Source organism: Eucalyptus grandis, chromosome 4 (assembly GCF_016545825.1).
Source record: "Eucalyptus grandis isolate ANBG69807.140 chromosome 4, ASM1654582v1, whole genome shotgun sequence".
Lineage (NCBI taxonomy): Eukaryota > Viridiplantae > Streptophyta > Magnoliopsida > Myrtales > Myrtaceae > Eucalyptus > Eucalyptus grandis.
In genome coordinates this window covers 34212656-34237385 of record NC_052615.1, presented here as the reverse complement: position 1 = coordinate 34237385, position 24730 = coordinate 34212656, and the positions used below count along the sequence as shown (strand labels likewise).

The 24730-nt window shown below is 39.5% G+C and overlaps 3 protein-coding genes across 4 annotated transcripts; 2 read left to right on the top strand and 1 right to left on the bottom strand.

The window, feature by feature from the left end:
• The first annotated feature begins 9165 nt into the window (after nucleotides 1-9165).
• LOC104418971 (monooxygenase 2) lies at nucleotides 9166-11606 on the top strand. Its single transcript, XM_010030458.3, has 6 exons — nucleotides 9166-9416; nucleotides 9531-9677; nucleotides 9914-9982; nucleotides 10072-10237; nucleotides 10412-10640; nucleotides 10823-11606. The coding sequence occupies exons 1-6, from the start codon at nucleotides 9343-9345 to the stop codon at nucleotides 11377-11379; spliced, it is 1242 nt and encodes a 413-aa protein (XP_010028760.2). The 5' UTR covers nucleotides 9166-9342; the 3' UTR covers nucleotides 11380-11606.
• A 1899-nt stretch (nucleotides 11607-13505) lies between these two features.
• On the bottom strand, nucleotides 13506-15663 carry LOC104418972 (trafficking protein particle complex subunit 2-like protein). The gene is made up of 5 exons (XM_010030459.3): nucleotides 15558-15663; nucleotides 15331-15427; nucleotides 14944-15022; nucleotides 14763-14844; nucleotides 13506-13808 (listed from the first exon to the last, which is right to left on the bottom strand). The coding sequence occupies exons 1-5, from the start codon at nucleotides 15588-15590 to the stop codon at nucleotides 13668-13670; spliced, it is 432 nt and encodes a 143-aa protein (XP_010028761.1). The 5' UTR covers nucleotides 15591-15663; the 3' UTR covers nucleotides 13506-13667.
• Nucleotides 15664-16339: 676 nt separating this feature from the next.
• Nucleotides 16340-23874, top strand: LOC104418963 (probable ubiquitin-conjugating enzyme E2 23). 2 transcript variants are annotated; one of them, XM_010030450.3, is made up of 8 exons: nucleotides 16340-16500; nucleotides 17512-19560; nucleotides 20120-20257; nucleotides 21023-21508; nucleotides 21797-21866; nucleotides 21964-22103; nucleotides 22251-22562; nucleotides 23223-23874. In XM_010030450.3, the coding sequence occupies exons 2-8, from the start codon at nucleotides 17512-17514 to the stop codon at nucleotides 23472-23474; spliced, it is 3447 nt and encodes a 1148-aa protein (XP_010028752.2). In that variant the 5' UTR covers nucleotides 16340-16500; the 3' UTR covers nucleotides 23475-23874. The 2 variants fall into 2 exon arrangements, with proteins under 2 accessions (XP_010028752.2, XP_010028753.2); XM_010030451.3 differs by lacking the exon at nucleotides 16340-16500 and adding an exon at nucleotides 16508-16628.
• The last annotated feature ends 856 nt before the right edge of the window (nucleotides 23875-24730 follow it).

Below are 24730 nucleotides of genomic sequence, written 5' to 3'. Positions count from 1 at the left end.
AGCATTTTCAAACCCACCACCATTTTGTCGCATGGTCGAACACAAAGAGTATGTGGAGGTTCAATGTTCAAGTGTCTGAAGATCTTGGTCACAAGACCAGAATAAGGCAATTGGCCCTTGTCCTTCACCATTGCTCTATACATGTGAAAGAGAATGGTGTGAGGGAGAAAGAACTTTTTCCCTGAATTGATCGCATACATCAATTTCGCCTCGGAATTAGACACGTCAGTCTTTGATGTAGACTTTGGCCTAATACAGTTGATCACAATTTTGTGAAGTAAGATGTTGATGGCATGCATTCTTGAATAGGTAACTCTTCCTTCTGTACTCCTGTCTTTGACAAGTTCCAGAGTGGTACGAGCGATTGAAACCTTGATTGGTTTATATCGTCCTCTTTCGACTCCAATTATGTCTGCCAACATGTCCACATCTATCTCATAAACTTGGTCTCGAACACTGAATGATATTCTATTCGCATCCAAAAAGCTAAGATTCGAATAGAAGTATGCTGTTAATTGCGCATAACCGTCTGTGGTATCGGAGCAGAATTGCTCAAGTTGAAGCAAATTTAACTTCTCCCTTAAGTTCATATTAATGGCATCCAAGAAATCGAAATCAACACTCCTAGAATTTATCACCCTCGTTTCAAGTCAAGAACAGATTCTCCTGTTCCTTCGATTTAAACAAGTCCTTCCTTTTTCCCTTCACCTTCACAGCAACTCCCATTAGAGGTTGAAATTCTCTGAACATTTTATCATCATCGTTCCCGTCAGTCGGATTCAGTCTCGATACACAAGGGTCACTTGGAATATTCGCAAGTGCTTCCTCAGCCTTTCCTTTGGGAGCAATTCTCAAATCCTCCATTCGTCGCAAAAATATATACTCATTCCCATAATTCTTATCTTTAAGGAAATCATCTATATAGTTCAGCGGAGTCCCAATGCTCTTCATTGCACGATAGAGCTTGTAAATAAAAGAGGGTTTTGGACTCTTACAGTGGTCTGCGTCCTCGATTATTTCTTCCTCCAGTTGATGACTCACATCTTGTGGGGTAGATGATGAAGAGTGACGTGGTGGAGAGTGAATCGGGCTCTATTGCTGACTCGGTAAATCTTCCTCTTCGGTGAGATCGAAATGGGTAGGTCCCTCCTTCATTCTCTATGGTCCCCTGTTTGCGATTCTTGAAGACTTTCTCGAGGAAGACATCATTTCTTGTCGTTGAAAGATTCCTTTACTCGCTTTCCCAAGAAAAGATGACAACTTTCTCGAAGATAAACACGAAGTAGAAACAGGATTGGGAGGAGAATGCCTTTTAGGGTTTTGAAGTGTAAGCGAGGAAAACTGTATGTATATAACTCAGTTTAAAAAGGAAAAACCAATCGGCACAAAGGAAAATGAACAAACGCCTCTTTTAAAATCAATAACTGCAAATAGAGGTTAATCCCTTTTAAAGAGACAAGGTTCAGTTTTTTATGGAAATTATAAACTAATGATCGTACCTTTTTGAGATTGAATATAATAACAACTTACAGTCTATAGCCATGAATGTCTGAGTCTGAGGGTTAGAGAGTCTCTAGACTTTAACTTCCTCAAGCTTCAAAATGTTGAGTCTGGAGAGTCTCTAGACTTTAACTTCCTCAAGCTTCAAAATGTTGAGTCTGGAACGGATGAAATCGAATTGATTTTTCTCCAAAGGCTTTGTGAATATATTCGCTAGTTGATTTTTTGAATCAACAAATTGAATTGAGATTTCTCCATTTTGAACATGATCTCTAATGAAGTGATGGCGAATCTCTATATGCTTTGCTCTTGAGTGAATGATTGGATTTTTAGTGAGATTGATTGCGCTGGTATTGTCACATCTAATCTCTGTGCATGAGTCTTCAATTCCAAAGTCTTGTAGCTGTTGTTTTATCCACAGAATTTGCGAACAGCAACTTCCAAGGGCTACATACTCTGCTTCTGTTGTTGAAAGAGCCACAGTGCTTTGTTTCCTTGAAAACCAAGACACTTGTCCCGTTTCCAAGCAACCGGCAAGTTCCCGAAGTGCTCTTTCTATCAACTCGCAACCGGCCAGATCTGCGTCGAATATCCCGGAAGATTAAAGTCTCCCTTCTTAGGATACCAAAGACGATGCTTGACGATGAAATAACGTATTTAATAATACGTTTCACAAAGACCGAGATGGGATTCTCTAGGATCGATTGAAACCTAGCACAGATGCAAACACTCAACAAAATGTCGTCTAGAAGCAGTAAGATAAAGAAGTGAACCAATGATGCTCCCGTACAGCTTTTGATCAACTTTCTTCCCTTCTTCATCTTTGTCTATCTTCAAAGAACTTGACATCGGTATGTCGGTCTTTTTGCACTTTTCCAGTCCAAACCTTTTGACAAGATCATTAGCATATTTTTCTTGATAAATAAAAGTTCCTTCCTTCAATTGTTTTACTTGAAGACCAAGAAAGAATGTTAACTCTCCCATCATACTCATTTCAAACTCATCCGCATAGACTTAGAAAATTTCTTGCACAGACTTTCATTAGAGGATCCAAAAATAATATCATCCACATATATTTGAACAAGTAAGAAACTTTTGTTTTCCTTTTGATAAATAAAGTTGTATCTACTTTACCTTTGACAAAACCATTATGTATTAAGAACTTACTTAGTCCGTCGTACCAAGCTCGAGGTGCTTGCTTTAAACCATACAAAGCCTTTTTCAATCAAGCGAGTCCGGCTTCTTTGGGTCTTCAAACCCTGGTGGTTGTTCCACATAAACTTCCTCATGGATAAATCCATTTAGGAAGGCGCTTTTGACGTCCATTTGGAATAACCTGAAATTTTTATAACAAGCTAACGCAAGTAATAGTCTAATAGCTTCTAACCTTGCTACTGGTGCGTAAGTCTCATCATAGTCTATTCCTTCTTCTTGCGTATATCCCTTGGCCACGAGTCTTGCTTTGTTTCGTACGACTCTTCCTTTCTCATTCATCTTGTTCCAGAACACCCATTCAGCTCCAATAACAGTTTTACCTTTTGGTTTGGATGTCAATTCCCACACATCATTAATGTTGAACTGTCTAAGCTCTTCTTGCATAGCTTCAATCCAGCTTTCATCAGATAAAGCTTCTTCTATGCTCTTTGGTTCAATTTCATAAACGAGAGCCACAGCACTAGACTCTTCTCGCCTTTTGGATCTGGTGTGAATTCCTTCATTAATTTCGCCGATAATGAGATCTTTAGGATGATTGGTCTTATGCTTCCAGTTACTTGTTGATTTGTCTGGTTGATGGTCTCTTTCTTTATTTGAATCTTCACGAACAGCTTGATGCTGGTCTTCCAGAGTCTAAGATGCTTCTTGAGTTGTAAGCTTTGGAGGGTCTGGAGCAGATTCAGACTCTTCATGATGAGTCTGACTGGATTCATCTTGCGTTGAGTCTTGAAATTTGACATTCATTGACTACTCCACAGACTGGCTCTTCTTGTTATAGACTCTGTAGGCTTTGCTTGATATAGAATATCCAAGGAAGATGCCTTCATCCGATCTTTCTTCAAACTTACCAACTCGATCTTTTGCATTTTTCAATATAAAGCATTTGCAACCGAATACATGAAAGTATGACACAATAGGCTTCTTATCTTTGAATAACTCATAAGGGGTTTTCTCTAGAATAGGTCTTAAGAATACTCTATTGATGATATAGCATGCTGTTGAAACAGCTTCAGCCCAAAATCGTGAAGAAATCTTACTTTCAATTAAAAGGGTTCTAGCCATTTCTTGAAGAGATCTATTCTTTCTTTCCACAACTCCATTTTGCTGAGGAGTATATGGAGAGGAGAACACATGCTTAAAACCAGATTCATCACAAAATTTTATAAAATCTTGATTTTCAAATTCACCTCCATGATCTGTTCTTATACTTGAGATAACACATCCTTTTTCACTTTGAACCTTTTTAGCAAATTTTTCAAAATACGAGAAGGTTTCGGACTTACTTGCAATGAAATATACCCAAGTAAAACGGGAGTAATCGTCCACAATTACTAGGCAATATTTTTTACCTCCAATACTGGGTTAAGGTTGGTCCGAAGATATCCATATGCAGCAACTGTAGTACATGATTAGTAGAGACATGATTTATTGGCTTAAATGAATTTCTTACCTGCTTTCCCAGAATACATGGAGTGCATGGATCAGTCTTTTGGTATGGTAATTTGGGTAGACCTCGAACAAGCTGCTTTGATGAGATTTTGGCTAATTGCTTCATGTTGACATGACCAAGCTTTCTGTGCCATAAGCTTGCTTCGTCTTGAATTGAGATTAGACATTGCGATTCATTTGGTTTCACATCCAAAAGATAAATATTTCCATGTCTTCGACCCATGAAAGACTGAGTAGAGTTTTTACTGATTCCAGAACATATTCCTTCTTGAAAGAAGATCTTAAAACCAGTATCACACAATTGACTAATGCTGAGAAGATTGTAATTGAGTCCTTCCACTAAGGAAACATTACTTATTGTGAGATTTCCAATTTTCACAGTTCCAAATCCCACAATACTTCCTTTGCTGTTTCCTCTAAATGAAACTTTTCCACCGTTTACTTGAGCAAGCTTTATAAAACAGTTTAAGTCTCCTGTCATGTGTCTTGAGCATCCACTGTCAAGATACCACTTTACCTTTTTCTTGACGGAGACCTGCATTTAAAATAAAGTCTCAAGCTTTCTTTGGTACCCAAACTTTCTTGGGTCCTTTGGTGTTAGTAAGATAAGCGGTATTAGCCCATACTTTTTTAATGGTTTCCAAACCATAGGACACTCTTTTTCAAAGTGATCCGGACTGTTGCACTTTGAACATCCGAGAGCATTTTGACCTACGAGACTTTACAAAAACTTTCTTGAAATGATTTTTGTAAGCCTCTCTCGGGGGTCTTTTCTTAATTCTTTCTTTTACTTTAGGAAAATCAATCAAGGGAATTATTTCTGCTGTCATACCTAGACCGGACTTATTGAAGTAAGGTCTTTGAGCTGAAAGAATTTTTTCAAGTTTTTCGGACCCTATTGAAAATTTCTTTGAAATATTTGATAAGTCAGTTTTTAAAAGAGCATTTTCTTTCAAAAGATTATCTTCATTTTATTTAAGAGTGGAAACAGTCAAGTCTAGACTTTTAACTCTTTCTTCTAAAACGTTTTCCTTTTGTTTTAGAGCTGAGTTTTCCTTCTTAAGTTCAGAAATTCTTTTGAGAGAAGTCTTGCCTCAAATTCACTGTCTGAGTCTGATCCAAAGTCTGAGTCTGATTGTGCCATCAGACATAGGTTGGCATATTCATTATCACTTTCTTCACACTCTGTATCACTCTAGGTTTCGGCTTTGAGAGCTTTTCGAAATTTTTCAGCTTTTCCTCTCTTCTTCTTCGAAGAGGACGGTTAGGTACGATGTGTCCCTTTTTCTTACATTCAAAGCAAACTACATCTTTGTTTGGTTCCTCATCATCAACAAACTTGGTCTGCTGTCTTTGAAAGTTTTGTTTCTTTGAGTTGAACATTCTTCCTTTTCTATTCAGTTTTCGAATCTTCTTATCATGAGAGCAAGCTCCTCATCGTCCATATCATCTTTAGAATCTGTATCATCGAATCATCATTTGATTTTAATGCAATAGATTTCTTACCTTTTGGATCTTCATCTTCATTGATCTGTTCCACTTCATAAGATCAAGAGTTCCAATCGGCTCGTCGACGAGATAGTGGCATAATTCTTTGCGTCTCTCTTATTGAAGTCTTTATGTGATTCCAATCCTTGGAGAGTCCACGCAGTAGCTTGTTTACCTTCATGGGATCAGAAATTGTTTGTCCTTAATTCTCAAGACCATTGACAATATATGTAAAACGGCTAAACATGTCAGTTATAGATTCTCCTGGTTTCATTTTGAAGGCTTCATATTGACCGAGGAGAATGTTAATTCTGGTTTCCTTCACTCGATCTGTTCCTTCATAGGTGATATGCAATCTGTCCCAAACTTCTTTTGCTGTAACACAAGAAGATATTATGTTATATTCAGTTGGTGACAAAGCACAATATAAAGAGTAAATTGCTTTTGCATCGAGTGCTTGTCTCTTGATTATCTCTTCCTGAGTCATTCCGCTAGTCTCAACAGTTTCTTTCCCTCTTTCAGAGACTGATGCAGCTGTAGGAGTAATTCCTTTTTTCTACGTCCCATTCCAGAGGATCCTTTGATCGTAGGAAAGCTTTCATCTTGTTCTTCCAGATGTTGTAATCCTTTCCATCAAAGTAGGGTGGTCTGGTATTGCTTTGCCCTTCCATCAGCCCTAGTGCTAGCATACTAGCCATGGATCTTTTACTCAAGTAAAACACTTCAAATAAAGTGAGTACACGAGCTCGATACCAATTGATATAGCTAGTATAAGTACCTAGAGGGGGGTGAATAGGTATATAAAGGATTTTTCTCGATAATTGCACAATACTAGACAGTTGATAGATTTGAGACAAACAATAATTAAAGTAAGACTGAGAGAAGAGAAAATTGAACACGCGGTTTATAGTGGTTCGGCTTATGTCAAGCCTACGTCCACTCTTCTGCACTGACAGCCTATTGGCTAGATTCCACTATGAACAAAGAGATGTTACAGTGTTGTTCTCCCTTGCTTTCTCGGTGTAGATGATCTACCACACTCGCTCAAGGTATCACTAAGTATAGACACTCTTTGTGTGTACAATTTTGCTCAAAATGTATCGACTGATAATCAAGGTACTTCAGACTCTGGAATTTCTCTATCGATCATGCACTAAAGCAACTAGAATGTCTTCCTTTTATACTCCTTTATGCCATCATATCCATTGGCACTTACCAAAGGAATTCCTCCAATCTACCTGTTGGACGGAATCAATCAAGAAGATCATTCGAGCTATTAAAGGAACCTGACGATAGCCCATCAATCATGTTCGCCCATACAATCAGGATCTTGGTTTCCAAGAATAAAACCTTCCAAGAATATTTCGTCGACCATCGGATCTTCAAACGATCTTGATTACGAATAAAAGAATCCATTATATTTATCCAGCCAAGAGATCTTCTCTAGAGGATAAGACCAAATCCTCAACCAAATACTTTGGCTCTAGATTGCCTTCGTCACTGGATTAGAAAAACTGTCAATGAGAATAGTCTTGAGTCTTGAGTCTTGAGTCTTGAATCTGGTGATCTGAAAGTCTTCAGACTCTAAACAGAAGGTCTGTACTTATCCAGACTAGACTGATAGAAACGTTTTGTCAGCTTCAAAATATTCTGGAAAGATTTCTCCAACACTCTCTACGTGTGGATTCTCTCCCGAAATTTTCTCCTTTCTCTCCTGATTCATCGTTTACAGGCTTATTAATCGTCGCAAGATCTTTCGAAAGGTCTAGGAGGCTACCTTTGCCTGTGGCGTGTAAGCTGGCTGGTGCACGGAATGTTGGAGGCAGCCCGAGGCAGGTTGTAGAACTTGCGCATCAACATGTCTTTTCAACCCGTAACTAAGCAATAGAAAATGTAGAATTTCAGTTGAATGAAAAGATAGTACAATTTATCCCAATCAAAGCTTGACAAAAGTATTTGAAAAAGGCTGAAAATAGGAACGAGACCACGAGATGAAAGAAATAATATCTAAAGGTTATAAAGTGTTAGTCTGATAAAAGGATGACGCATTAGAAGTCGACACCACCGCATGAAAACGCCAAAATAAGAAAAAGACAGAAGAAAATGTACAAATTTGACTACAGGAAATGAAATTACTGAAACTAGTAAATTGAAGTTTATGATTCCATATTCTGTTTGTATGCCGAAGTCTCAGCTGATATTAGTGCTCTTGAATGGGTGGCAAGGAGCTAGATTTGATGAACTTGTCTCTATTTCATCAGCAATTTGTGGAATTCTCTTTCGCTATTCTGCTATTAGGGACAGAGTTATCTGCATTGTTTCATCCTCTGGTTTTTTCTCAACTGCAGGTGCTTGGAATGCAGTTAAGAAGAAAAGGCACCAAAGTTGTGTGGCATAGGCTGGTCTGGTTTTCAAGTAACATGCCCAGATTTCGTTTTATTTCCTGGCTAGATTCTTGATAGGCAGCCATTCTTAGAAAGAATTGGTCGATGGTCTGCGCCTGGCAGGTCTCTGTTGTGTTTATTCTGTCAGAAGTATAATGAGGCTGGATCTTATTTGTTTTTGAATGTCACTTTTCTGATCTTATTTGTTTTTGAAAGTCACTTTTCTGCTCAAGTGTGGTGCAAAGTCCAAGCTGAATTTACTTGTCTTCCGCAAGTACGGAAGGCCATGGGGGCTGCAGAAAGCTTTGGTGAAGTTCCTTTCGAATGCTTGCATTTATTTCATTTAGAAAGCAAGGACTGCTTTGCTTCGTGATGCTGCATCTGTGGCTGTAACGAACTGATTTGACAAGGGCGGGAGTGGTCACTAGGGCCAAAAGGGCACGAATGAACCAAACCATGCACCGAATAGGGAGAGAACGATTCAGAGATATATATGTGAAAAATAGAATTGACTTGTTGACAACAAGTTTTGCTTTTGAAACTCCAAAGTTAAGTGAGTCCAACACAGAACACTATCAAGATGGCTCACCTCCTAAGAAAGTGGCTGCTGGTACCCAAAGGACAAAACGGTGAGACCTGATATGGACAGGCCAAAGTGGACAATATCTACAGTAAATTAATCCATGAATGTCACAGTGATGGAGACCCTCCATTTGATTAGATTTGCTGTAAAGCATCGTTTTGAGGGCTGTGTCAGCATGAAGAGAAATGTTACGTAAGATTTCCATAGGCTTCTGTGTTCTAATTAGAATTTTTGTCTAAATGTCCAAGACTTGCCTTTATGCGTTCTGCAAGTCTTCAATTAACGTTGCAGCATTTCGCAGAGTTAGGAGTTTGAAGTAGTAGTGTCTTGCTCGATTGCTATGTTGGGCTTGTTGCGGGAGTAGTCCACATCCACTTGGTTGGGAGTTGATGCAATACAATAACATATCCAAAATCAGACAGACACGCACGCGCACACGTAATTGAACCCATCGTACCTCGTCGCGTCAAAATTTGTATTTTATAGCTGACGGCTTCTGTAATCCTGTCGGAGTTTGCTTTTCATTTGTCTTTGCACGCAATGCATTTCCTGGGCATCATATCTTGCATAATTTACTGGTGACCCCTGATCATCATCTTTGTCCCTAATACGTTTTTTACGCTTTATGTTGCTGTCTGAATTGGAACTCCACTACCCATTTGAAACCTCAGTCGCAGATACTTTTAAAGCACAAGACACTAGTCTCCAGTCAAGACTCTTGTCATGGAAGCAGTTGAGGAGATAGTCATTGTTGGAGCTGGCATAGCAGGGCTTACCACAGCTTTAGGACTTCATAGGTTTTGTACTTGAAGCAATTACGAGTAGTTCGCTCGGAAGTTTCTTACATATCTTTCCCACCCTCTTCGTCTTTGTTCGTTTGTCTCTATTACTGATGATGCTGTGTGTTGCAGGCTAGGCATAAGAAGCTTGGTTTTGGAGTCGCACGACCATTTGAGGACCACAGGGTTTGCGTTAGGAATATGGACAAATGGTTGGAAAGCCTTGGACGCGGTCGGGGTTGGTGAATCGCTCCGTCAGCAGCACAACCGACTTCTCAGGTAACTAAGAAACTCCCTTCTCTAGCTGTAGAATGGGGAAGACGTTTTGCGGTCAATCCTAATAGATTCAAACAAATTACAATCCGAATGAATATCAAGACATACCCTGCACCTGCAAAAAAGAAGACAGTGATCGTGAAGTGATACCTAATGTGGGACATGGGTACCGTGAAGTGCTTCTTCTCATATCTCTGCACCTGCTATTTTAATTGACATGTTAGAGGTTTTGGTTGCAGGGTAATGACTTCTTCCGCAATTTCTGGACTTCGTACAGCAGAGATAGCGTTAAATGCCATGGGGCCGCAGTTAAGTCATTTATATTTGAAATTAGTCAATTTTCCAGATGTGCTCCTTGTTTTTTAATGGAAAGAACGTGCTGGTCTGTGTATTGCAGGAGAGACCATGAATTTCGTTGTGTGCAGAGGAAGATCTTGTTGGAGACTCTTGAGAAAGAACTTCCAAGTGGCACTATTAAATTTTCTTCCAAGGTAGTTTCAATCGAAGAATCGGGCTGCCTCAAGCTTATTCATCTTTCTGATGGTTCTTTTCTCAAGGCGAAGGTATCATATTGTAATCTACCATTGATTGGGAAAATTTGCTTAGAAGGACAGTTAGAATTAGAGCTTGAGACGAGCCCCTTTTATCTACTGAGAAATTTTCCCTCGCTTTCCAAAACTGGAGGTTGTCTATGGTTTAACTGATCTTTATGCTTATACTCTGTTTGTACATGCTAGTTGTTGATTGGGTGTGATGGAGTGAACTCTGCACTGGCCAAATGGCTAGGCTTCAAGAAGCCTGCTTCTGTTGGCCGATTCGGCATCAGGGCCTGTGTATATTACGAGAATGGCCATGATCTTGAGCCCAAAATTTCCCTGTTCATGGGTAAAGGAGTAAGATATGGTGTCCTTCCTTGCGATGATAAGACAATATACTGGTTCTTCAGTTTTTCTCCTTCCAGCCAGGGTGAGTTTTAATATGCCTTTTTTCTCCTTTTGAAGATAAAATCTTCATAATCGACTCAAAAAGAAGATAAAGTCTTCATCTTTTTTTTTTCCTCTCTGATATGAACTGGCCTCGACATATATTAAATCCTTTTCGACTTGCATGCATATTTTGTTCAAGCACTTGTGCTTTCCTTGATGTAGATGAAGAAATTATAGATAACCCGGCTGAGATCAAGCAATTAGTGCTAGGCAAGCTCGGAAAAGTCGCAGACAACATAAAAGCTGTTATAGATGACACGGAATTGGATAACATGATGTTATCTCCACTGAGATTTAGACACCCATGGGAGATTATATGGGGAAACATAAGCAAAAGCAATGTTTGTGTAGCTGGAGATGCATTCCACCCCATGACACCAGACATTGCCCAAGGAGGCTGTGCGGCCCTAGAAGATGGCATCGTCTTAGCAAGATGCCTGGGTGAAGCCTTGAGAGACAGGCAAGTCATGAGAAGTGAAGGGAAGGGTATAGAAGAGGAGGACGAGCACAAGAGGATTGAGAGGGGTCTGCAGAACTATGCCAAAGAGCGAAGATGGAGAGCATTTCAGCTCATAACTACAGCTTATATGGTGGGATACATGGCACAAAGCGATGGCAAGATATTGAACTTCTTGAGTAATACAGTGCTGGCCGGGTTCTTGGCTGGGCGGCTGCCAAGGATAGCGAGCTACAATTGCGGGATGCTAAGAACTTCTTGAATTCAGAGCTTAGTCCCATATGTTGCTGTTTGCCTTTGCAGGTTACATAGGGAGTGTTTTTCTCATTTTCTCATTTCTCTTCTTCCTATGTAAAGGAAAATAAGGGAATGTTTGTGTTTGTGCTAGTAAAGTAAGGATGATGAATGCGTGTAGCTACAATAATGTCACTTTTGAATTGTGAGTGACTGAATTTGCTTCGTTGGAGATGTAAGTTGAATTGCTGGATTTCTTTGGTTGCCTTGTCAGAGAATTCTATTGTCCAGATTCACATCATAAGGACGAAATAAGAATAAGGAAGAAGAGTTAAATAAGTTTAGGGGTCTTCTTGAGCTATTGCAAGAGACGATGCGCAACATCCAAATAAGTCTTTCAAGGTTGATGGATGGATTGACTCAAACCAATTTTCGATCCATCTCACCAACAATATATCCTTATATTGTTGATTTGTAACGCTGAAGTTTAGATCGTCCAAGTGAACCTTCTATTGCACATTATGGTTTCATAATAGTTGATGACTTTTCTCCCAGCACTTAGATATATTTGTTACAGTTCAAGTCTCAAGCTTTCACTTATTTGCAAAAAAAAAAAATTGCTATGGTTAAGACCAATTTTAATGATATCATAAAACAAGTATGCAGAGATTTTTTAGCTATCTTGGCAAAACTCATGAGCACTCATTCACCGACACTCCGCAACAAAATGGGATTGTCAAGCAAACACATCGCCATTTACTCAACGTTGCACTTGCATTACGGTCTCAAGCAAACTTTCCGTTACTTATCTTGCTGTCTGAAACTGAAGCCTCACTTACCATCTAAACCTCACAGTCACAAGCACTTTTTAGGCACAAGACAGAGCATCAAGTCATACCGTGTCTATCATGGTAGTAATTGAGGACATAGTGATCATTGGAGCTGGCATAGCAGGAGCTGCCACAGCTTTTGGACTTCCATAGGTATTGTACTTGAAGCAATTGAGAGCAGTTCGCTAGGAAGTTTCTTACTCTTCCTCCCTACCCTCTACTTTTTTGTCCAGTAGTGTCTAGCTTGAATGTGTTACTGATGATGCTGTGTCTTGATGTATTAATCGAAAGATCATTGTAAGCACTTTGGTAGATGTATGAATGCCTCCGACCCAACTTGATGGAGTCCATTCATGGGGAGAGAGAGCATGGTGAATGTTGCAGATGGAGATGGAAAAAGCATTAGGCCTTTGTCTTCATTTTCAATGGAGATGCAAATCTATCCATAAAATAAGATGAGGGGAGGATGTTATGGGTGTACAGGAGGAAGAGTAGCGAGAATGTAAAATCGATGCAAGTGGATTTTGATTTTTTCGAAGAGAAAAAAAAAAGCGTAAAAAGTAATTAGCATTATTCAAAGAGTTAATATCATGAAAAACTCAAGTACATATGTGACTAATTTAACTAAGCTAATATTTTGAAGAACAAAAATACCAAATTGATATGCCTGTAACATATTTTCCCACCATTAATTTCTATCAAATTTCACTGTCAAATTACTAAATAAGATAATATGTGACATTTGATAGGTGTACCAGTTCAGAATTATATCATCCATTTATAGTTTGTAATTTTTCATGATATTTATCCAATTTAACAAATATTAACAGAAGATAAATATACCATAAATGTTCCAGTTTGAGATTTTTTGTGATTTGGAGTTTTTAATGTTATTAACCCTTATTCCACATTTATGAAAATTTTCCACATTCGAATATACTATCCGGTCTTATTAAAAAGATTATAAATCAATAACCAGGTAATTTTGATATATTGTTAATGTAATGATGTTCGATCCTATAATCTACTGACATGAAAACTTTTGGGCATTCTCGTGCTCTAATTGCATTCTCATTAATTTCATGAAGTGATAGGACGAACAATTCTTGCGCTAACCTCACTTAATTTATCTATCTCCAAAATAATTTCTATTTATTTTTCTCTATGTCGATATGATCATAATTTTTTTTTCTTCACATCCTACGAGATTAAATTTGTTATGTACTATGATTGAAAAATTCGTTTCTTGCTCGACCATAGAACGGGCCATGAGACTTATATGAATAAACGGTACCCCACTGTCCATTTTGATGTAGCTCAAAAATTAAAAGTAAAACTAATGGTATTATCCACTCATGAAACAAATATGATCATTAAAGCATAGAATTCACAGAAGCTCAACCCCTTTCTGAGTAAGCAAAACCATTGCAGTTCCAGCAACAAGAGGGAAGAGGACAAGAAGTGTATAGTTCCGTGATGAGTTGCTTCAGCCAGCTGAACTTAAGCCGAATGCCTTCACAATGGTACTGACTCTCTCCGCGAATGTTCTGGAGGTTATCTTTTTACCCGGTACATGAAATGGATTTGAAACTGCATCCACGTATGCTGCATGAAACCTCCGGAAGAACTGTGCATAAACAAAGCAGCGAGACAGATTTCAATCACAGCCAAAGACGACACAATTGCCATCAGGAGCAGAATGTAACTGCTCAAGCATCCTAAAGATATAATCTGCATATTGCTTCTCTCCATATTACATGCCAGAAGAGATCATCATTCCTAACTTAAAACACCAGCTATGCGCCAGTGATGCATAAGCAAGCAAAAACTTCGTATCATTCAAAGTGCGTCTATATCCAAGTATCGCTAGATACTCTCATTTTTATAGCCTTAGATGATACGTACACTCCCCCAAAGGAAGTAGATTATTGTACAAAATATTGCAAGGGAGCAGGAGAAGAAACAGAAAGGAAGACGAACCACAAGGGTTGCTATCTTATTCATCACATGTCAAAATATTCCGTTTTCTCTATAATCAAAGTTCAAAGATGCTTCTTGTGCTTTATGCTACTTCAACGACTTGCAATTTTCTTGTTTAAATGACACAGATCTCCACTCAAGTGAGTAAACTCTGCTTTATCAAATACCCTCACTATCCTCATGAGCCATAAACCAAGTTAACCATGAGCTAAAGCTGGGTGGATAGATGGTCCACAAACATCCAACTACCCTTAAGAAAATTGTAAGTTACTAACAAGAATGAGCATGAAATTCACGATATTGGCCTAGTCCCTTAGGCTCCACCAATATGCCTGCCCCAGTCTGTATCCTGGGATAGAATCTTTACTCTGAAGTTTACAAGTTACCACCATATTCAGACGATCACCGATTCAGTATCAGCAAACTCAAACCTCTATTAACAACATTTACCTCCAGAATACATTTTCTACTTGACGAAAAGGGCGAGTTTATGGCAATTAACAGCCGACATGCAACTGTTTAAGGATACTGATGCAGGAGTGTCATTGAAGGTTTCACAAAGTTACACCAGAAACAATTGTATTCACTCAGGTTTACTCACATTTCTCACATCGGCATCTTTGACATCTAAATCTGTTGTGACTAGGATAAATTTCACCTTTGTATTAGTCAGATAGCCATACCTGCAAGCAGAACGAACCGCATCAACCAAAATCACAGACCACTAAACATGACTGGTCGGCAATACTTTCGACCGATCAAGCAAGCAAAAGAGGACTTACACTTTGTAGTTTTCGGTCGGATAAAGAAGACCCAGGAAAGTCTCGTTCAGCAGTGGCCCGGATTTTTTCGGATTGTTCACTGAACATACGCAAAAAGAGCAACCACAGTACCATAAGATTCTCAAATAGGAAACCGCAACGCGACACTACCCTAAAAATCATACCATGCGCCAAGATCTAAACTTGCTAATGAGAAATTTCCGCACTCCCCACCACAAGCAAAAGAACAGATGCGATTTCTGCTAAAATCAACCGGACGGTAGTAAACTTGCTATTGCAGTAGAAGGAAGAAACCAGTCTCGACATTATCCAATTGAAGCGAATCAGATCAAAGTTCAGGCAACGAAGTACGCGTGCAGATACATGTAAAGAGGGACTGCGAACAACCTCGCTCGTCGACGACGTCGAGGGAGCAGTGGACTATGTGGTGGAGCTTGAGCGCGTCGTCCGCCTCCGTGAAGCTCTGTATGTACAGCGGGTTGTTCTGTTCCATCCCGATCGGAGATCAAAAAAAAACGAACAGCCCCGTGAGACTCAGGCGATCCGGAATAATCGAAGACGGATCACGCCGAGAGGACGCATTTCGCCGGCGCGCCGCGGGGAGAAGGCGTTACCTGATGGCCGACGACGGCGATGCAGACGATCATCTTCTCCGGCTTCGTTGCTTCTTCTTCAACCGCTGAAGCCGACGCCGAGTCGAGTCCTTCATCCCAGGCGAACGAGTCGGGCTCGGGTTTTGTTCGGGTCACGAACGGACCGGGATGGGCGGCCGGCCCGGTGAGGCCCGTTTAGGTGTATCCCGGCCCGATAAATCGCACCTGGGCCCAACCGGCCGGCCCACGGTTTTTGACCCGACTGATTGTTGCGCAGCCATTCGGGGTTGCCCTTTGCCTTGTCCCTGCAGCCTGCAGGCTCCTTTCTTCCCTAACCCGAGAAAGAAGCATCCTCTTTCTTGACTTCCTAGACGTTCCTATTCATTGCTTGGTAATCTCAATCACTCCCATCCATCAAAATGGATCACGTAAAGGATAAATAAAATACAGGCAAGACTTTCAAATGAGGGCATGAAATAAAGCTAATTTCTTGATAAAGGACCTAACCTAATAAGGGTCGGGAGCAGGGTCATTTTTGAATTTTCAATCTTTCTCTAAGTCTTCCGTGGACAAAAAAATTCACTTCGGATCTTAATTTAAAATACTTTCCTAAACGTATTTCTCTAGATTATCTTTGGTTGGAAAGAGACAAATGGAAAAAGAGAAACGAAGGGGCAATCTGGGCCTTTCGCCAGCAATTCTGCTCCCCCGGTAACCTCTCCGTCCCCGGGACAAGCAAGGTCGCCAGCGCGGAATTACGATTGTGCCCTCGGCTCCGAATCCAGAATCGGGCCATCGAAGCTCCCTCTGTCGAGTTCAATAATATTCCGATTTCTCCACCATCGCTAAAGAAAGCGGAGAGGAGGCGTTCGTTCGAGCGCTATATATTTGAGCAAGAACCGGGGTCTAGGATATCCTTCTAGCCACCTCCTTCCTTGTCCGAATTCAATCTTTCTTTAACGAGGTGACTGTTCCTTGTTTTCTTGTTCTTCTTTGATTTTTTTTCCTCTTTTCTTTGCCTGTCTCGCGACGTGATCTTAGGAGGGGGCGGTGGATTCATCTGTAGCTTACTTTGGATCGAGCGTGTGGTGGGTATGTATTGGATTGGATTTTCTTGACGATCGATTCGATGGGTAGCTTGATTGGAGCTCGTTCACGGTTTTTTTTTTTTTTTTTTTTTGGGTTTTTGTCATTTTGCTCTCCTGGGTCTAATCCGCGGCTTGTTCTTCAGCTGCTTTAGGGTTTTAATAGCTGGGATGAGTTCGTGGGATGAAGATGGGTAGCTCGTTTTGTCGATATCTGCATTTATTTGTTGGTCTGCCGATGGGTCATTTGGTGGGTTCTGTTTAAAACGGGTGATCGTTCGTTGTTCATTGAAGGCGTGCTTCTTTGCACCTAATGCCTGATTCAACAGCTGTTCTGGTGGCTGATGAGATTTAATCTATTTGAATCTTTCGAGGGTTTAATCCGCTTAATAGCTTCTTGTTGCTAAAAGATTTGTTTTTTCTTTTTTTTTTTTTTTTTTGCTCTTTTAAATTCTTACGGATTTTATCTTCTCATTTGCGAAACGCTAAGGTGACGGTATTCCATTTTTATAGTCGCTCCTGTATCTCAGAGGTTTGGAAGACATGGCCTGTAGATTTGTAGGACTTATTGCTCCATTGCAACAATAGAAAGAGCTTATGTAGGACTTATTGTTCCATTGCAACAATAGAAAGAGCTTATGTTTGTGATCTTGTTGTGAATGAATGACATTTTCTGGGAGTTTGATCCTAGGAGAACATATGGTGTGTACTATTTTTGGTTTGAAAGGGTATATGATCTCATTTTCCTGGATTCAGTCTTTCTGCAAATCCTTCGTGATGCAGTTTTATATGTTCTTTTGGCGGTGTTTATCAGATATTATGATGGATTTGTGAGATGGGTTACAATTTGTTCGAAGGTGATGTTAAATTTGGATTTTATGAATGTTCAGATGGCATTGCAACAGAAGAATATTGCTGCTGAGGAACCAACCATAAGTGGGCATGACACGACTTTGGAGGAAGCTGATTCTGCTATTAGTGGTGGTCTTTCTGATGTGAATAACAATGGTGATGGTGATGGAATGGCAGAAGCAGTTAGAGACATCAAGGAAACTCAGAGTTTCCCTGGCATATACAGACAAGATGTGGTGAGGAGCAAGAAAAATGGAACGATCGGTATAGTGACTGAAGTTGCTGGGGACTCTGATTCAGATGGCAGTATTACTGATGAGGAAGATGAAGATGAAGACGATGAAGATGATGCTGAAGACAGTGCGAACGAGGAGACTGATGGTGATAGAATCAAAATGTCTCAGGAGAATTGTGCCAGAAGCCAAGGTGGTGATAAACCAGGTCCTCTATCTGCCGACCAAGTTCGAGTGCTTTATATGAATGACATTGAGAGTACTCAAAGTTTTGGTGAAGTAACAGTCATTGATCGGGGATTCTTACATGGGGATTATGTGGCTTCAGCCACAGACCCTACAGGTCAAATTGGTGTCGTGGTGGATGTTAGTATAAATGTGGATGTTTTAAATTCTAGTGGATCTATTATAGAAGATATCCCATCCAAAGAACTAAAGCGCGTGACAGAATTTTCTATTGGAGATTATGCTGTCCTCGGTCCATGGCTGGGTAGAGTGGATGGTGTTCTAGATAATGTGACTGTGCAGTTTGATGATGGTTCTGTCTGTAAAGTAATGAAGGCTGAGCCACATCGCCTCAAACCTATTACCAAGAATCTGCTGGAAGATGAACATTGTACTTATTTTCCTGGTCAACGTGTCAAGGCTAGCTCTTCTTCGATTTTCAAGAATTCGAGATGGCTATATGGGTTGTGGAGAGCTAATAAGTTGGAGGGTACTGTGACCAAAGTCACCATAGGCTCAGTGTTTATATATTGGATAGCTTCTGCTGGACATGGGCCTGATTCTTCTACTGCTCCAGCAGAAGAACAGAGCCCGAAGAAACTGAAATTACTGTCTTGCTTTTCCCATGCAAATTGGCAGCTAGGTGACTGGTGCCTTCTTCCATCTTCAACACCAGCTTCGTCTAATTTATTATACACAGGTTTGTCAAAACTAGAACTTGATGATTCGCTCAACAATGAGTTAGAGAGCTCTCAACCAGAAAAGGAGGTTGCATTGGAGGAGTCAATTGATCATGGAGAGTTCATTAATACTGATGCAGACACTGTATTGGACCCAAAGGCTCCACTGGAATCAGTTACACGGTGCACAGCTTCATCTGAGTCTAGCTCATGTAGTAGTTCATTGTCAGTTGCCAAGGAAACTCTTCATGAACCTTGGCCTCTTCATCGGAAAAAGATTCGTAAAGTTGTTCTGAAGAGGGACAAGAAGATTCGAAGGAAAGAGGAGAATTTTGAAAAGGCTCTTCAAATTGTCAATACCAGAACAAAAGTTGATGTGGTGTGGCAGGATGGTCAGATTGAACGCTGTCTGGACTCAACGAAATTGATTCCAATTGAGACACCTGGTGATCATGAATTTGTTGCTGAACAGTACGTGATCGAAAAGGCTGCTGATGATGACGATTATGTTGGTGAAGTTCGGCGTGTTGGGGTAGTGAAAAGTGTAAATGCCAAAGAGCGAACAGCTCGTGTCAACTGGTTAAAACCAGTTGCCAGGCCAGAAGATCCCCGTGAGTTTGAGAAAGAGGAAGTTGTTAGTGTCTATGAGCTGGAGGGACATCCAGATTATGACTATTGTTATGGTGATGTTGTTGTACGTTTGTCTCCTGTTTCTGCTTCTCTGCAAATGGATTCTGGTATGAAATCTATGGAGACAGGAACACAACAAAGCATGCGAGAGGATTATACAACAGATAATGAAGAAGACAGCTCAGGGACTCAAAATGTTGAGGAAGTCACTGACAATGAAGCTGCCTCTACCTTTACAGATCTTTCATGGGTTGGTAATATAACTGGGCTTGAAGATGGTAACATTGAAGTTACATGGGCTGACGGGATGGTTTCAACGGTATGCATGACAGCCTACAGCTATTTATATCTTTCTTTGTTTATTGTTCCTCTTAAGTACTCTTTTAGCACCGGTCTGACGACGGTCTGTGCGCAGTTGGCATGCTTACCATTGTCAACATTAGCACCTCTTTTGTTTTTGTTCTTCTTGCTTTCTACCACAAAAGCACTTGATAACAGGCGTTTGGAGCCCTTCTATCTTCTGGCATGAACAATGTGGGTGTAAATATAGTGATCAACAGCTAGAAACTCAACTTGAGCTATAACAAATGCTGGTTTCAACAAGTGAGAAATTACATGTGAATCATTGAATAATGAGCTAGAAAAGATATAATTTAAAAAATTCGTCATGTCTGAAGTTCCACATGTTACTAAGTTGGACACAGGCCAGACTTGAATCTTTATTGCTCTGTTCCTCCCTCTGGACATGAGACAACCTTCAACCAATTCCGCTCATTTATTCAGTTTTGTTACAATATTGTGACTCGTTCTCAACTGCTTTCTCCATTTATAGACTAGATTTAATATCTGGCCTTTTATTGTCTCTTTTTGGTTTCTAGGTTGGACCACAGGCCATATATGTTGTCGGTCGAGATGATGACGATGGGTCAATTGCTTCTGGCAGCGGGGTTAGTGATGCTGCAAGTTGGGAAACTGTAGATGATGATGAAATGGACGCTGTAGAGAATGACAAAGAGGTTTGTTTCTCCTTATGCCTAGAACTCAAAATGCGATAAAAATTTAACTGCAGGAGATGACCTTCCTGCCTGGCGATGTCAGGCACATGCGACAAGGAGGAGATTTTATCATGAACGATTTGGACACATTTAATTCAACAATAACACAAGTTAACATGCTATTAGAATTGTCTGGTGTAATTGATGATATTCGCAATGAGTGGAGTGGATATTGAAGAGAAGAAATAGAAAGGTTGGTTTATAAAACTGGTTTATAAAGTCATGTAGCAGAACCCTGTCAGGCGTTTAAATGTGGCCTACTTGTTTAATGATCCACTAACAATTTCCTGTTTAGACTTCATAAATATTTCTAGCACTGAAGTGAAGTCACCAGGACATAAAAAGCTTGTCATGCTGAAATAACAATCAATTTATCACTAAATAAGACGGTGTACTTAGAAATCAACTATTTTGTTTTTATAGATTTGATAGGTGGTTTGCATGGAAGTTAATGTTTGGGATGTCTACCTTGAACATATCTTGAGGCAGACTGCATTACAACTGTGTTCAATATATTTAGAACTTCCACGATTGATTGAATTGAGAGACCTCTGTTGGACTTTGAAGCAGGATCAGTGGTAACTCTGATGAAATGATCTTGTAAATAAACTGCCAGTGAGCTTAATTTGTACTCTGGATGTAAACATTATCTTCAGGAATTTTTCCTTTATTTGGTGTATTTTAATTGCCCCTTCTCTGAATAATGATGCCAAAAATTATTTCTAGGAGGTTGGACTTGCAAATGATGATGCTGACAATGATTCTGGAGAAGAGAGTGTCGAAAACCATGCTGGAATGAATTCAGCACTTTCTTTTCCTTTGGCAGCAATTGGATTTGTAACCAGATTGGCGACTGGAATATTTTCACGAGGCCGGAAAAATCTGGACTCTGGTTTGGATTCGGAAGGGGAAAATGAAAGTCATTCCCAGATGTTGATGAAAAGTTCCGAGAAATTATATTCTAGTGACGAGTGTAGCTCGGAGAAATCTAATATCATGGACTGTACGGGTACAGACATGACTTATCCTAGTGGGGATCAAGATATTTCTGGGGTAGCTCCTGATCCAGTGGGTGCAGCTGAAAGTCTATGCTATACGAGGTCTCAGGAAGTAGATGCTCCAGCCTCCTATGAAGAAACTGCTTGCACTTTTAAACGTTTTGATACAGCTAGAGATCCTATAGATCACTATTTCATTGGCACGAATGGACAGGTAATGCTGCGAGTGTCATTTGAAAAAATTTGTGGCTCCATTAAAAGAATATATGATATCGAGGGGATAAATGAAATGCCGATACTCAGTGCTTAAAAAGGCAGCCCAAGTGTAGAACCCAGTGCTCCCTTTTTTCTCATCCAGTGAGAATAAATGGAGGCAGTTTTTCTTTTCTTTTTTTTTTTTTTTTGGGGTGGTGAGGGGAGGACATTTGGACTTTTATTTTCTGATTTTAATCCCATCATGGATAGAGTTGAAATCTGAACTTTGTTATAATGTTATCTATAGGTCAATGGTGGAAGAAAGTGGTTCAAGAAGGTACAGCAAGACTGGAATATCCTTCAGAATAACCTCCCTGGTAATCATAATTGCGTTAGATGTGTAGACTCTCTGGAATTTCTAGTTATTATCTCAAATCAAATGGACTTGGATCTCATTGTAAATGAATTCAACAGATGGGATTTACGTACGAGTCTATGAAGACCGAATGGATCTTGTGAGGGCAGTAATTGTCGGGGCATATGCAACACCCTACCAAGATGGTCTTTTTTTCTTTGACTTTCACCTTCCCCCAGAGTATCCCGATGTTCCACCAGTAAGAAATTCTGAAATTTTTTTCACAGTGCATTTCTAGTTTCTGAAATTATGTCTCTTATCTAGTTATATTTAGGTTTAATTCTCTTTTCCTTTGAAGAGGGTTTTTCTGTAACATGTGCTTGCTGATTGTACCTCAAACCTGCAGTCAGCATATTATCATTCTGGCGGATGGCGAATTAATCCTAACTTGTATGAGGAGGGGAAAGTCTGCCTTAGCCTCTTGAACACCTGGACTGGCAGAGGGAATGAAGTGTGGGATTCATCATCTTCTAGCATTCTTCAAGTGTTGGTTTCACTCCAAGGATTGGTGCTCAATTCCAAACCATACTTCAATGAGGCAGGGTATGATAAGCAAATTGGGACAGCTGAAGGAGAGAAAAACTCATTGGCCTATAATGAGAACACTTTCTTGTTGAATTGTAAGACAATGCTGAATCTAATGCGAAAGCCCCCCAAGGTAAAGTATCACATTCAACACACCCTGTGATTCTATTTTCTTGTTCGTATTGAATCTGTGGTCCACTGATATTCACTTCACACTTGCATGGTCCTACCGTCTTTTTCTGCCTTAAGAGGGAGGGCATGGAACCAACTATGATCAGTTTAGTCATTGCGAACTTTACAGATTCAATGGCTAAAGCATAATTGACTTAGGAGATTGATGCTTTATCCAAGAGAAAGAAAATTTATGAGATTGATGATACCTCACTGCTCTCTCTGCAATCCTCCTCATCAGCTTTGATGCTGTGGGGTTATGGATACATTGAGGATTAACTTTCAAATTGTGCATTACAGATTATCACTTAAGATGTAAGAAATGCATGCTCCGTGTTTTAGGGATATCATTACTCGTTAAAATTCTCCAGAAGTTCGTCCACATTTTTGTATTCTGAGAAATTTCGTGTTTAACTGGTTGATGTTCGTTTGGGCTGCTAGGTCGATGCTTTGAATATTTTCAATTATCTAATTATTGTTAAATTAGAGAAGTTGCATCTCAAAACAACTCAGGCAACTCTTATATCAAGCTAGGCTTCTTTGTTCTCTAATCACAGTTGCATTCGCTGCTAGAAATGTCATAACCGGAATTTTTTTGAACTTTTTCCTGGAACAAAACTAGGACTTCGAAGACCTTGTCAAGGAGCATTTTCAGAAGCGTGGTTATTACATCCTCAAGGCATGTGACGCATATATGAAGGGATATTTAATCGGATCTCTCGCTAAAGACGCCTCTGTAAGCAGTGAAAACAATGCAAATTCAACTTCAGTTGGCTTCAAACTTATGTTAGCCAAGATCGTACCAAAGCTTCTCTTGGCATTGGATGAAGCTGGAGCTGATTGCCATGAATTCAGACATTTGGGAGAACCATAGCAGATTCTTAAGTCTAAGCCTCTGCCTCTTTCTAGTCAAAGAGGTTAGCTTTGCGATTCACTACGATTTTGTTCTCCATCAGATCTTTCTTAATGTAAAGACTTACATTCATGTGCAAAAGAACAGACGATTTGCACAGCAACATTCTTTGCTGATTGGCAAATGACTTTGTTTTAGAAGCTTGGTTCCTTTTGAGCAAAAAATGCGCTTTTCCTTGTGATTTATCCGACACTAGTGACAAATGTATATTATGGGTTGGCCATATCATTTATTTTTTCCGCAGAATTTGGCCTCCATGTGTACCAACTTCGATTTATTTTTTTTTATAGGAAAAGTTCTGGATGTTGGAACATATCATTCATCTTATTCATTATCAAGTGTTAAAAGTGTACATTTGATATCGTACTGTACTAATTACAATAGTTGGTATTTGAATATACATTGATCACTTGCTGTTTGCCAGTCAAGGCCTAATAGGCTAATAATAGTGTTAATTTGGCTTTCATGGCCGCCCACGAAGGCTATTACACTTTTCATGTGATTGCTCATCAGCGAAATGGAACCCCAAACAAGCTGATGAGCAAATCTGGTACAGTGTTACCATTATTAGGGATGAGCAGCTTCAAGTTCCGTACCGTTCTATTTGGAACCTATAGGTCTCTCATTTTTTTAAATTGGAATTTACCATGGATATCCTAAAATTTTGAACATATCCTGTTACAGGTTTCAAGATTTATTTAGATTCCATTTGTATAATTAATTAAACGATTATAGAAAATCATCTTTAATAATGATCACTTGCTTTTACAATCTATTGACCACAATTTATATTTATACACAAAATATAAAATATTAATAAAGCAAAAGTCATTATCAGAATGAAAGTTCATATTAATGATTGAAAATTATACACTCATTATCAGACACAATAGAATACCACATGATATCGTAAAAACATAAATCGCGAAAAACAAAAAATTGTTCTAACTTTTAAGTTCTAGATTTCACCAATTTAACATATACCATCATTTGACCCAAAAAAAAAAAAATTACATATACCATTGAAATAGGATCCTTAAGTTTTGGAACTTGGAATCCACCCCGCTTACTTTGGAACTTGAACTGCACATGTTCCCATCGATCTGATTATCCGATTCTAGGTTTTACCTTGGAGTTATGCTCACTCCTAACTATTATAGACAAATTGGCTATTGACTGCTAAAAGCAAGCAAGCAAAAAAAAAAAAAAAAAAAAAG

Bases quoted from the DNA above. Each gene is read 5' to 3' on its own strand.
- LOC104418971 (XM_010030458.3), top strand. From the start codon at position 9,343: ATGGAAGCAGTTGAGGAGATAGTCATTGTTGGAGCTGGCATAGCAGGG. The intron at 9,983-10,071 runs GTTAAGTCATTT...TGTGTATTGCAG, and splicing joins TTAAATGCCATGGGGCCGCA to GAGAGACCATGAATTTCGTT. The intron at 10,641-10,822 runs GTGAGTTTTAAT...TCCTTGATGTAG, and splicing joins TTTTTCTCCTTCCAGCCAGG to ATGAAGAAATTATAGATAAC.
- LOC104418972 (XM_010030459.3), bottom strand. From the start codon at position 15,590: ATGATCGTCTGCATCGCCGTCGTCGGCCATCAG. The intron at 15,023-15,330 runs GTTGTTCGCAGT...GCGTATGTTCAG, and splicing joins CGACGTCGTCGACGAGCGAG to TGAACAATCCGAAAAAATCC. The intron at 13,809-14,762 runs GTGAGTAAACCT...GTTTATGCACAG, and splicing joins AAGATGCCGATGTGAGAAAT to TTCTTCCGGAGGTTTCATGC.
- LOC104418963 (XM_010030450.3), top strand. From the start codon at position 17,512: ATGGCATTGCAACAGAAGAATATTGCTGCTGAGGAACCAACCATAAGT. The intron at 22,104-22,250 runs GTAAGAAATTCT...TCAAACCTGCAG, and splicing joins AGTATCCCGATGTTCCACCA to TCAGCATATTATCATTCTGG. The intron at 22,563-23,222 runs GTAAAGTATCAC...GAACAAAACTAG, and splicing joins TAATGCGAAAGCCCCCCAAG to GACTTCGAAGACCTTGTCAA.